The 12,113-nt window shown below is 39.9% G+C and overlaps 1 protein-coding gene and 1 long non-coding RNA gene across 4 annotated transcripts in view; one reads left to right on the top strand and one right to left on the bottom strand.

Moving 5' to 3' along the window:
* The window catches only part of LOC121107127, a 22,721-nt gene extending 18,749 nt beyond the window's left edge, over positions 1-3,972 (top strand). For both annotated transcript variants that reach the window (XR_005840702.2, XR_005840701.2), the window contains exon 3: positions 445-3,972. This is a non-coding gene — a long non-coding RNA (uncharacterized LOC121107127). The remainder of the gene's footprint in view (positions 1-444) is intronic.
* Positions 3,722-12,113, bottom strand: PCTP (phosphatidylcholine transfer protein). Of its 2 annotated transcripts, none has more exons than XM_415652.8 (6): positions 11,955-12,113; positions 10,100-10,217; positions 6,659-6,738; positions 6,166-6,337; positions 5,501-5,568; positions 3,722-4,959 (listed from the first exon to the last, which is right to left on the bottom strand). In XM_415652.8, exons 1-6 carry the CDS (start codon positions 12,093-12,095, stop codon positions 4,894-4,896), a joined length of 645 nt encoding a protein of 214 aa, XP_415652.2. In that variant the 5' UTR covers positions 12,096-12,113; the 3' UTR covers positions 3,722-4,893. The 2 variants fall into 2 exon arrangements, with proteins under 2 accessions (XP_415652.2, XP_040505667.1); XM_040649733.2 differs by having other exon boundaries at positions 11,462-11,997.

Below are 12,113 nucleotides of genomic sequence, written 5' to 3'. Positions count from 1 at the left end.
CTTGTGAAATGTACATGAATAGGAATCATTTGTATTCTGCAGTGCTTGTAATTGTATTTGGTGGTCTGGCAGGTATTTCTCAGCTTGTTTTTGCTGAAAGACTTCTAAGGGTCCTCAGAGTACTTTTTAACTCCTATTCTCTACCTTGCTCCAAGTGGATTTCAAAGTCCTTTTTCTAAATTACTGACATGTGTCTCTCATTGGAGTGCATTCATCAAGCTCATTTTTCAATGACAATGCTCTTCACTTTATGGTTCCTAGAACTGCATCTTCAGTGTTATCAAGGGTCAGTTTATCCTTGTGTTACAAAGAAATCCAACAAAACATTGGAAGGCAATGTACTTTCTCACATGCCCACCTTGTACTCTCAGACAATAGACCCTTTCAGTGTCGATGTAATTTCCTATTGAAAAATGTTCCTACTGTTTGTTTTTATTTCAATAGGTGAACAACATCATATGAGCCTTTCACAGGATAAATGGGTTGGACAGGCAATTTTGGCTTCTTCTGGGATCATGCTCTCCATTCAAATATACAGCTCAATTATGTGACTTCCATACTGAGAAAATACTTTAACTTTTAAAGTGCACAGCAGCAGTCTGGTCTTAATAAAAATGTTTAAAACCCACTCTTAAACTATAACTCCAAGTTGCAGCTGAACATGAAACATCCTCTTACAAACAATTACACACAATTTCTGTCATGCTTTGGAAGATATGTATGTGCACTAGGGATGTTAAAAATCAAAACCCCCACAATTCTAGGTGAAAAAGGGAAAGGCTTAAAACCTTTCAAGATATGCTTAGACAGAAATGCAGTGAGCCTTGTAACTTAACAGCAGGCATCTGTTTGAAGTATGTATAGCACGTAGGTGTAACCTTTGGCTTTATGTATTATAGAATCTCTTGGAAGAACTGCTACAATCCAAAACTGGAACAACACAATCTATGAAAATGATTCATTCTCAAGGTTTCTCTGTAGAGAAACTTTGTTTTTGTATGAAGGTTTCCAGTGCCTTTTAAGCTTGAGCAAATGAGTGAAAAAGGGAGAAACGCTGTCTGGAAGTCTGGTACTCTGATCAGAATACTACAGTGAGGCAGTAAATCTGGTTATGAATTATCCTCCTGTCTAGAGGAAGGCAAATCCATGCATAAGAAGACATTACTCTCAGCTAATTGAAATCTAAATACAATTAGATCTCATTTGAAAATGTCCTTTATACACAGAAGACTAACAATAGAAAGCAAAATTGCTGGTGGGAAGGTAAGTGGCCTACTGGTGAGCATTAATACCAGAAATCTACATCTACCCCCCTATCTTCCCACATTTTTCTGTTCCACTCAATTATAAAAAGCCAGTGACCTGCTTGAGAAATAAAATATCAACCAGATGTTTCCTGAGCAAAGACAACTTGTGTTTCCCCTTACGCATCATCTTCTGAGAGGCACAACTAGTGACTGCACATCTGACATCATTCACTGTGTTGACTTTGGGTTACTCAGAATCTTTCCTTTATTTAACCTTCCAACTCAAATACAATAGTTTACAGAGATCATATGGAAAGAATGGATTTGAATGACTAGAATATGATGTGGAAGAATGGTTTATATTCACTCTGCTACAACAAAGCCATTTGCTGTCACAGTCATGAAATAATAACTTGAAGGGTGGAGGGCTATCCATTTTCTCATACACATTTTGGCAGGACAAAGTGCTGCATGTTGCCCAGTATCAGTCCTCATGGAAACAGGAGGTGGGTGAGCAGTAATGTCAAAAATGAACTTCTTTTGAAGAGCAATATTGTACAAATAGGTTTTTAGAAGAGATTGTAATTTTAAAAGAAAACTTATGTAGGAGACTAGACTTTCTGTAACTCCTGGTGAGCTTTGGATTAGATCATTGAGCTTTAGATCAGATGTCAATATACTGCCAGAAACTACAGCAGCTTTCTGGTTCTACTTGACTATCATGAAAACTTCACTGGTTCCCACTGCTCTGTTCACTGGAATAGGATATTTAAAATGAGAGGCGCAGTCATCACGTAATGGAAAATTTTCATTCTTTTTCCTCAAACAACGCTATATTCACCATGGTTCATTCTGAGAGCACAAGCTTTGAACTCCATTTGTAGGCAAGCTGGTGGCAACAGCAAGCTAATCTTCAGGAGCTATGTGAACAAGCTGCATGGGAAGTAGGTGCCATTCTTTGACATCTGCACACAGCATTTGTTGGACAACTTTTAGTGCGGATACATTTCTGTTCAAGCTATCCAGAAAAGTTCATAATGTAGGTATAATTCATACAAGATCAAAACTTAATCAGTTACGAATAAAGCTATAAAATGTTTTTAGAATATGTTTTCTGCATCTGAAGGCTTCACTATATCAACACTTTTTTTCCTAGTCATTTGTACGAGAAGTTACAGCAGACAAAGCTGCAACAGCTTTTCTCTTCCCTGGCAATACAAGATAGGTGAAATAACTAATGCTTAAATAAACTGAATGAAATGCCACTACATATTGAAATCAGTATGAAAGACAGTGGGGACATAAATTTAACAGAAGATCTGATGTTGTATTCATCTCACTTCACTGCTTAGTGCGAATAAAGGAAAAGCTGTTTCCAGTAGCTACTGTTTAATTGATTGTGAATTTTAATCTGGAAGGTTGCATACAGCACAAGAAACTGCCTGTGCAATGGCTTCTAATAAGGGTACGTGAGCAAATGCCATGTATTCTACAGTCTCAGTGTGAGGTCTGTAGGAAATGGAGTTTTCAGCAAGACTGACAATGGAACCATTCAGCCCCTTGAATGCTCAGTCTTAATGTTTCAGCTCACTGCAGACAAACGCGTACTCTGTCTTGCTGACAAGATAAGGAGATAATCAGGTATTTATACATACAGAACACTTCCACTTCCTCTTCTATTAAACGAAATTATGGAATAGTTCGAGAAAATGAAGAAAATTAACTCATCTGTATACGATTCATCTCTGTGCAGTTACTCAGCTCGCTAGGCACATATTCTCTGTAAACTTTGGAACTCTACATTTCAAGGTATCTTCAGGTTCACAACAGTTTGTTTTGCTTTTCAGTCTTCTTGAACAATCAACCCAGCTCCTCCTTTGCTTCAGATATAACTTCTATCCCAATCCTGTTCAAAAGCAACTCTGGTACTGCTGTTATTGCTTTGAATTCCTACATATTTAACGCTTAAAAATGCCTTCTGAAGCTCAAGGTAATTTTTGGTAACACTGCCTAAAAAGGAAATTTGATAATTGATAATGCTCAATCAAGTAAAACACCGTATTTTTGACAGAAAATTCATTTCTGGAGCTCCAGTAAGTGTATGGGTACGAAAACAATGGAAGGTTAAGGAGAATGATGTTTCAGTACTGTACTCTGTTGGTGTCTGTTCTTTATCTGCTGGAAAAAGATAAAAATGTCGTGACAGCTGAATTCAGAGTGGACTGAGAGTTGTCTTGTACCATAATATCCATTTCAGTGATAGTCTCCAAGTCAGACTCTTAAAAAGAAGCCTGAACCGCTAAGAAGTTTGCTGTCAGAACACATGGAGTCCTACTTAATTCTCATGAATCCAACTTATTCTTCAAAAGTGCTTTAGAAATAAAACAGCACATGACATCAGCCTGTCATTGTGACCTGCCCAGCAAGGCCAGTCTTAAACATAAGAAACTGAAAAGAAAAAAGAAAAAACCATATAGATACAGTAATGATTTATTGGAAACACACAAAATATAAAGGCAACGACTTCAACCATTTCTTCTTTAGCAATATAAACTTATTCCATCACAAGATTTGTACAGCAACAAGATTAGATTTAGTAGAGATGCAAAATATTTTCAATCCCTGAGACTGAGGCTATCTCAACATTGCTGAACTCTGTCCTTCCCCTGCAAAGGTGCTGCAAATGTAATTTCCTGCTTGGTTGTGTTTCTAGTGGATTGCCATCCAAAATGAACATTTTTCACTCTTTACATCAGCATTAAAAATGTAAAACCACCACAACTTTCATATTAATTTAATTCACAAGCAGGGAAACAAGCATCTCTAAAAGCAGTTACAGGCATCCAGTTTGAAATTCTTTCCAATTTAGAGCTGGTGTCCAAGCTGCTTTCCAATCAGTCAGTAAGGGAACGGACTCTAAAGATGTAACTTGTTCCCATTAAATTAACCATGGAAGCAAACTTCTTTTTTTGCTAGCTAGACACAGCTAATGCTTTATACTTTCCATATAGGTATACTGAGATGTGAATGCAAGGCTTTACATACACATCCTTTTATATCTGGACTTAAAGCCATCACAGGGAAGCTTAGTAAACATTCCAGTTCCTACTGCAGGCTTCAGGTAATTTACCTGTATGTGCTATTTTTTATTTTTTAGTAGAGAAGACCATTTCAAGTATGATAAATTCACGTAGCAAAAGCGGTTCCTCCTAAGCAATGCAAGTTGTATTATCCAATTTCAGTAAGAAGTCACCCTGCAAGGCCACAAAGAGACACTCAGGCATAATACGTGCAGAGAATTTTCAGAATAAATTCAGACATTTTTCCTAGTAAGAACTATTATCTCTTCCCAAAAATGTAATGCTTTAATCAATAAAACTCTAGCTGACCTATGACAATCAGCACAAAGCATGGGTGACATGACAGAATGCAAGTGCTATGAAAAGGAGGCAACTGATGATGGTATTATCATGTTGGCAACTAACTTCCTTTGGAGAAGGAAACAAAGGTCTAATAAGATTCAAGGCATAAACCAACAACAAAAATTCTTTCCAATATTAGAGGTAGATTTTATCCAGTGTGTTACATAATAGCCATTCTTTAAGTGCAGAACTTTAGGAATTAAATAATTCAGATCAAAAGTGACCTATGCTCTTTTAGAGTAGTTACAACAAGCTTTTTGCATATCCTTCAAGAAAGCAGGCACACCACTCTGTAAAGAGAAAAGCAGATAAGTCACTTTTGTATAATGCAATTAAAAAAAAAACACAAAAAAAACCTCTATTAAGATCACTGCTCCCACTGTACAGATCAAGACCTTCAGGCAAATCCAGGGCAATTCTACAAAGCAGCAGACATTCATTTATTACTACATGACTAAACTGCATTGCTGAAATTTGCAAACATTTATGACTATTCACATGTGGTCTGGAATATTGATTTGTTGTTTTCTTGTAAAAATGTACCTGCCCAGTTAACTACTCCACAGAATAAGATAGGAATCAAAAAATATTAAGACAGTTGCTCTGAGGAGAGCAGACAACAGCATGTCTCTAGAAAAACAGAACTGTCTCAGAGCTAGGAAGATGAATGCATCCATCTCAGAAAAAAATATATATACACGTATATATGTCTACATACACATATTTACATACATATATTCTACTCAGCATGCAGAAGACAGGTTTGGATGCAGTGAATAGATTGTTCAAACAGAGTAGACAAAGGTAATTGCACCATCAAGCTTTACTTACCTTGGCAGCCCAGTTGACCAGCCACGATGGAATCATGCCACCAGGATTATCAAAATAGTACATATAGACTAGAGATGGGAGAGAAGTCATCAGAAAGTTATCCAGACACAGTTTGAGCATTAGTTCTAACACCATGTGATAGGGACTGCCAAGGCACATGACATGAAGCACTGCATTCAACAGTTTTGATCCAAATCCTTTACCAAAAAAACCTCAAACTTGTATTGAATTAGAATGTGAAATGTGTATAACATTTCCTAGTTAATCTCCGGGGAGATTAATTTATATTATTAATTTATATTATTCCAAACTAGTTTAGACAGCCTGCTTTATTTTCTAAGTTTGTCTTTAAAGGACTAAACTCAGACAGGAGCCACTCTCTAGGAAAGCCCTGCCTTCTATAAATCTATCAAAGATGATACTTAAATCATTGTTGAATTAAGCAATCTCCAACTAGCATCAAACTCTACTCAACTGAACTGACTGGTAGGAAAACAGGTATGTCTTTGTTGGGTAGCTCATTCATTTTAACACTCCGAGAGCTCAGTACATACAATTTTTAGTAACTGCTTTTAGCTTAAAATCTCCACTCTCCTTCTTCATGCATTTTTTTTGTTAATATGCACATTCTTAGGCAACATGATCACACTTTTTTAGCCTCTTACCTTTAGATCCAGTCTTGCCATCACTTTCAATTGCCAGACTTTGTTTATAACTTTTAACTCTGATAATACCAGGCTTTTCAGGGCACTGAGGAACAGACACACTTTGAGCTAACGCAACCCAGATCTTCCGCCCATCCACATCCATCTCTTGACATTCACGAATATAGACATACTGTATTCCAAGTTGAGGAGGCATGTCAAAACAGTGTCAGTTTGACATATGATGAATTGACAGGTGAATTCCATTACAAATACCAGTTATTTCTCACCCTTCTGCATGACTCAATCCCACAGATTAATAATTCAACTACGTGAGATTCAGTTGTATGTGGGAAGAACCTACACTCTTCTTCATGCTATACATATTGATACAGTGTGAGAACACGTTTATGGTGTTAGATCAAGTACAGAAGAGCAGTACTCAGCACACTGTCAGGATTCCTGGATGACAGGGTGATAAAAGCCATAAAAAGCAAGAAGTTTGAAAGGATACATCTCTGTTTGAGAGAGGAAAAGGGTACTTCACTTCCCAGTAGATTATCTTTTCACCATCATACGTTTTCTCATACAGTTCTAGAGTTAAAAAAGATTGTTAGATATTTTTCACTTCCAGTGCAAAATTGACATGCATATAAAATTGTAGAAGACTTAACAAAATAAATCTGTAGCAGGATTGTTCAGGAACCAAACACACAAACACAGGTGGTCTGGTTTTCTGCTACTATTCAATTCATTGATGCTAAAAGAAAAAAAAAAAAAAGGACAGAACAATTCTGGGAGGAGCACATAACCAAATTCCTTTTCAGACAGTTATCTCATTTCAAAGCCTTTCCATCACAAAGCTTTCTTCTCACCTCTGCAAATTCTGTATTACTCTGAACCACCATGTAGAACATGCTTTTTCACAAGCATGTCATTATCCTTGTAAATGATTGAGGTGACATGAAACTATGATAAGTGCTGGTTTATAACCCCTGAAGAGGTCTTACATGACAGATTAGTGAAGTTTAGAAGAGCTATTAGGAAGTTCACAGTGGTATGTGAAGACAGCAGTGAACGCGAAACTTGAACAGTTTATGAGCTTCCATTATATCACCTTCAGTCTGCCTTGAAATTCAACCAGAAGGCAGCGGAACGGGGAAAAAATAGCTAAGAATAGTCCCTATAACATGGCAGTGACTCATATAGAAGTAGTGTGGTATAGAGGAGAAAAATTAGTTCGAATCAAACAATAAAACTGAGGTTCAAGAACTCTCTACTACACGGCACCTTCTCTTCAGGCAGTAACTGCCATCCTCAGGGTAAGGATCTGACAATTCACAGACCTGAGCAAGAGTGAGTTTTTGCCTATCCAGAGACTGGTCATTTCATAGGTTCAGCTATAAAGATTGTGATCCAGACCAGGTAGTTCACAACAGCAGAGCACTCTTCTCCATTAGAATAGACCTACTTTGATGTACTGCATATCCTTCAGGGCTAACACAAGTCTGCCATATCACTTCATGTAGTTTTGAAAATAAGGCTAGAACAGACAAAGAACCTCATTGCTAAGGCAAGAAGAGTGCCTCAAATGGCAGATTCTTTCCCTAAATAACATGCTCCCAACTGGGCTTCTGTTAGTATACTCTGCAAGTCAGCTGTCATCCACAAAAACGGCATCTCCTCTTCTCCAGAGTGGGGCAATAGCAGCTGCTTAAAACGTAAGCCAGTGTTATGCTTTCCAGCAGAGGTCACTGGAGTATTGGTTTATTAGCTTTTCTTTCATTTTTAACTGTAGAGCTTTCCTTTTTACAAAGAAGCTAAAACACGGATTTAAAGACCTTGATGTAACTGTTACTAGTGACTGATTCACCTACAGTATATCACAAGTCTGACTTCTTCACAATCAATATTTGCTACTTTAGCAGTCAACTACTACCATTAAATTGTTGGTAAGCACACCAACACAGTCAGCACAGTGTTCCAACAGGAGCAGCAAGTTTCAGTACTGCTCAGGCCCAACCATTTTGTTTCATACCACAGGAGCCTGTGGTGCTTCCATTACTATTCTACAGTTCAGTCGCAGCTTCCCTGCTGAATTGACAGCTTCAGCACAGGTCCAGATATCCACATCACAGCTGAGAGGTGCTGCTCTCATGGATATCTCTATGATATCCAAGAAACTGCTTTGGAAATAGCCAGGGTGCTAACTGCAATGCAACAGCAGTAGCAGACTGATGGAGACATTTCAGAGGCCAAGGGCAAACCCTAGGAAAATGAGATCGAGGCATGAGCTTCTAAAGTACTCACAGGAATCCGTTCATATGTGCCTCCACTCAGGCCTTCATAAAAAGTTTTGCTGATCAAAACCAGAGGATAGAGATTAGCTCCTCTCATGCTTGGCGCAGGAGCAGTTACCTTTTCAACTAACATGTCAGCTACTGCTATTCTGGACTCATTTTTATTTCAGTGCCAGCCAGTAGTTGAGCAGATATCTCCTCCTTGGACTGCCATTACTGAATAGCTGTAAGAGCAACGAGGAATACAAACAGTGAGACAAAGAGCAAGGAGACTCTGAATGGAAGCTTTCAAGTTTTTCTCCCTATGTGTGAAGGCAGAAAAAACAATCTTTATTGAAAAAGTTGACTAGCACAATTTTACCGTATATACAGTTCTAAGGAATGGGTAAGTTTCTGTCAAATTCTAAGCTAAAAGGAAAGCTTTAACATTGTTTATGCCCTTACAGGGTTAACTGCTGTGCAACATCGTACTTGGAAGTACCAACACAAGTAAGAATTTGCAGATGAACATATCAAGGACAGCAAGGATAAAAGTGCCAGCTCTGCAAACATTATCTAGTTCTTAGTTTAAGGGTGTAGCTTCCCCCCACTGCTTCCTTTCTTTTCTCAAAGAAGGCGTTACCAAATGCACTTAAAGACTACTGAAGTGACTTTAGCTAACATGTCTGATATCCAATTTAATGGCATTTGCGCATTTGGAGCCCACCTCCATATCATTTTGGTTCATTAGTGGAAAAGCAGCCTTTGCTACAAGAAAGCTGTTGCCCACTTAGGCAAATAACACCTTTACTAACTTAGAGGCAGCTTCTGAATTGTGCCCACGGACTGACATGAGCCACGTAAGTCTCTCTCTGTACAAGTACAGCCAAAGGCATTACAGTAATCATTTCAATAGAGCTGCCATAGGCTTAACATGTACAACAATTAACATTTAGTTGGTATGTAACACTATTCTGTGTTTGGCAAGACACGTGTTACAGTTTTATTGGCCTGAGCTCATTTTAGGCAGAGAATTAAAATGGGACATCTTCAAAATAAATTGGTCACTGGAGACCTGCATCAGTTAAATCATTGCTCCATCCCTACCAACTTAATGTCTTAACTCTGTAGGGATATCCAGCCACAACTCCCTTCTTCTTTCAAAAACATTAAACAGGCCAAACTAAGTTATTCCTTTCTCTGCAAAAGCACCAGATTACTACTCTTTGGATTCACAACATTTCTGATTGTAAAAAGTGCCCAGAACAACCAATGCTTTCTGGAAAAAGAAATGGGAGCAATCCCATTGCACACTTTCAGCCTGTTGCAATATACAAAGATGCACAGAAGGGACGGAACACCTGCTAAAATTTAACTAAGGAATTACAACAGTCACAGCAGTAGAAGCTGTTAGGTGCTCCAGCATAGCAAGTGATGCCAATTATGTGCTTTAATCAACATGGAAAGAATTTGTTCCAAGAGGAAGCTATGTGGCAGTGACTTCTTAGCTGTTTCATGTCAATGTTTACTTGTGTATAAAACCTTATCCCAAAATACGTTCATGTCAGCCTGAAGTCTTTTGACAATACAGCTTTAAAATACCTTTGAAGAAAGTTTTAGAGGGAAGAGTTAGCGTGGACACAAATCTGGCTTTTATATCACCTAAATCAGCTTACCTTTAACATACTGATCCCACTGCTTTCTGTACTCTAAATCCATATAGACATCTGCACAGAGTTTTGGGGGACAGTCAGCAAGACCACCAAAGATTTTATATTCATAAAGTCCTGATTGCTGTGGAAACAGAATAGGGAGAGGAAAAGTCACACAGGAAAGGGAAGTATTCTGCAGTAGAGAACAGCTGAAGGGAATTAGGTGGGGCACATACTACAAATATGCTCAGGAGCTGTGAAATCAAGTGTTGAAAAAACAATGCACGATTCAGTCTTTATGCTCTTGACATTTTGATGTATAAATGAAAGTATAAATCCAGACAGGCTGGCCTGCCCAGCACAATGGTTGTTCCTTCCCTTACACGGTACTCTTTTACTTCATAAGTAGTTCCAAAGGGACATTTCTTCACACACTTGCCCCTTCTCATCTCCAATAGCCAGGGCAGCCAAACTAACTCTTGACAACACTGAGGCATATCAGAAGATGAGCATTTAATTGTTATGGCAGAGTCTCCTGGCCCTACGTAATGAGCATAAGGATCTCATTCACTTCCAGGAGGTTACCCAGTAGTACATGACCTGGAAGAAGCCTTCCTGCAAGTAGCCTTCCTGCAAGTTTGCTATGCTCATACTGGAGGCTGTGTCACAAGAAGGCCTTACAGTATTCATGCTTATATACAACATACTACATATATTTGCCTTGGGTATTATTTGGTAGCTATTTTCTTTGTGCAAGCTGCCCACACCAAAGAGGTGGGGTGCAGGATATCTCCAACACTAACTAATGTTTCTCTTAACATATGGAAACGACATCTGTGCCTATAGGGCCATGTTGTACTATTGTTAGTACCAGCTGACAACTACACTAAAACAATGAGAGTATTTTAAGAATACAGTGTAGGAGTCCAATTGAAGCAATCCCAGGGAAAGAGAAGGAAGGATTATACAACATTCTGTTAGCGAATGGTTGATCTTTCTTCTCTTCCCCTCTTTGTGCTCTACAATTCAACTGTAGATAATGAAGTTTTAATGCAGCAGAAGATAACAACGGGCCCAAGAAGCTCAAGATATTCATCTTTGCTTTAGCACCAGTGAAGCATCAATCCCTTGCTTCAACGTTGAACTGTTCAGCACAAAGCTGGCAGAGACATAATTTACTGTTACAGAGCTCAGGAGCTGCTACAAAGTACAGCTGCTCCCCTGCCTGACCTCCTCACTTAACACACACGTTGGTTCTATCTTACAATTGAAGGCAACCACAGGACGGCTCATGGGCTCACAGTCCCTTTGCTGCCTTTAGCCTTCAAGCTCTTGAACCACAGCTCCAGAAGGATCGAGCTGTTGTAGAAATGATGCCGTGCTTACCTACCAACGTATCTGTTCCATTGCTGGACAAATTGCGGCCTACATCATTAAATAACTTCTACTAAAAACCTTTTGGTTTTAGCAGCAGCGTTTTGATGGAGCATGAAATAACAAATCGTGATCTGAGAAGTGAAGCAGCACATCTCGCAGCAAGAGAGCCGTTTACAATAAGAAAACTGTAACGGGTCAGCCGTTTCAGGGAGCTCCCAGCGGGGGAAGCGATGCCCACCCGAAGCCGCGGGGACAGCGCGCGGCGGGGCGCTCCGTGCTGCTAACGGCCTCGTGCGCCCCGCCGCTGCCCGCCGCCGTTCGGAAGAGCGGTGTTTACAGCAGCAGTAGAGCGGCTTTCTCCATCAGCAGTTAATAGCATTACGCTGCAAGCCGCTTTCTGAGAGCCGGGAGAAACCGAGCCGGGGCGGCAACGGCGGAACTCAGCCTGACCGCAACCCCGGCCCGCAGGGCTCGGCCCCGGGGAGCCGCGCTGCCCGCCCACCTCGTCGTACAGCCGGTAGATGCTGACGCCCATGCTCTCCACCAGGAGCTGCCAGGGCGGCCCCGGCGCCGTCTGGCCGAGCTCGCTGCAGGCCGCCCGAAACTGCTCCTCGGAGAAACCCCGCCGCGGCGGCGCCTCCATTCTCCGCACCGGGAGGAG

This window comes from Gallus gallus, chromosome 18, assembly GCF_016699485.2.
Source record: "Gallus gallus isolate bGalGal1 chromosome 18, bGalGal1.mat.broiler.GRCg7b, whole genome shotgun sequence".
Taxonomy (NCBI): Eukaryota; Metazoa; Chordata; class Aves; order Galliformes; family Phasianidae; genus Gallus; species Gallus gallus.
This window is presented reverse-complemented; position numbering and strand designations above follow the sequence as displayed.

What these genes read in the sequence shown, in the direction of transcription:
- PCTP (XM_415652.8), bottom strand. Translation starts at nt 12,095, where the DNA reads ATGGAGGCGCCGCCGCGGCGGGGTTTCTCCGAGGAGCAGTTTCGGGCG. An exon ending in TCTACCGGCTGTACGACGAG is followed by an intron (nt 10,218 to 11,954) that starts GTGGGCGGGCAG and finishes CTGTTTCCACAG; the next exon opens with CAATCAGGACTTTATGAATA. An exon ending in TTCCTCTCTCAAACAGAGAT is followed by an intron (nt 6,338 to 6,658) that starts GTATCCTTTCAA and finishes CTTGGAATACAG; the next exon opens with TATGTCTATATTCGTGAATG.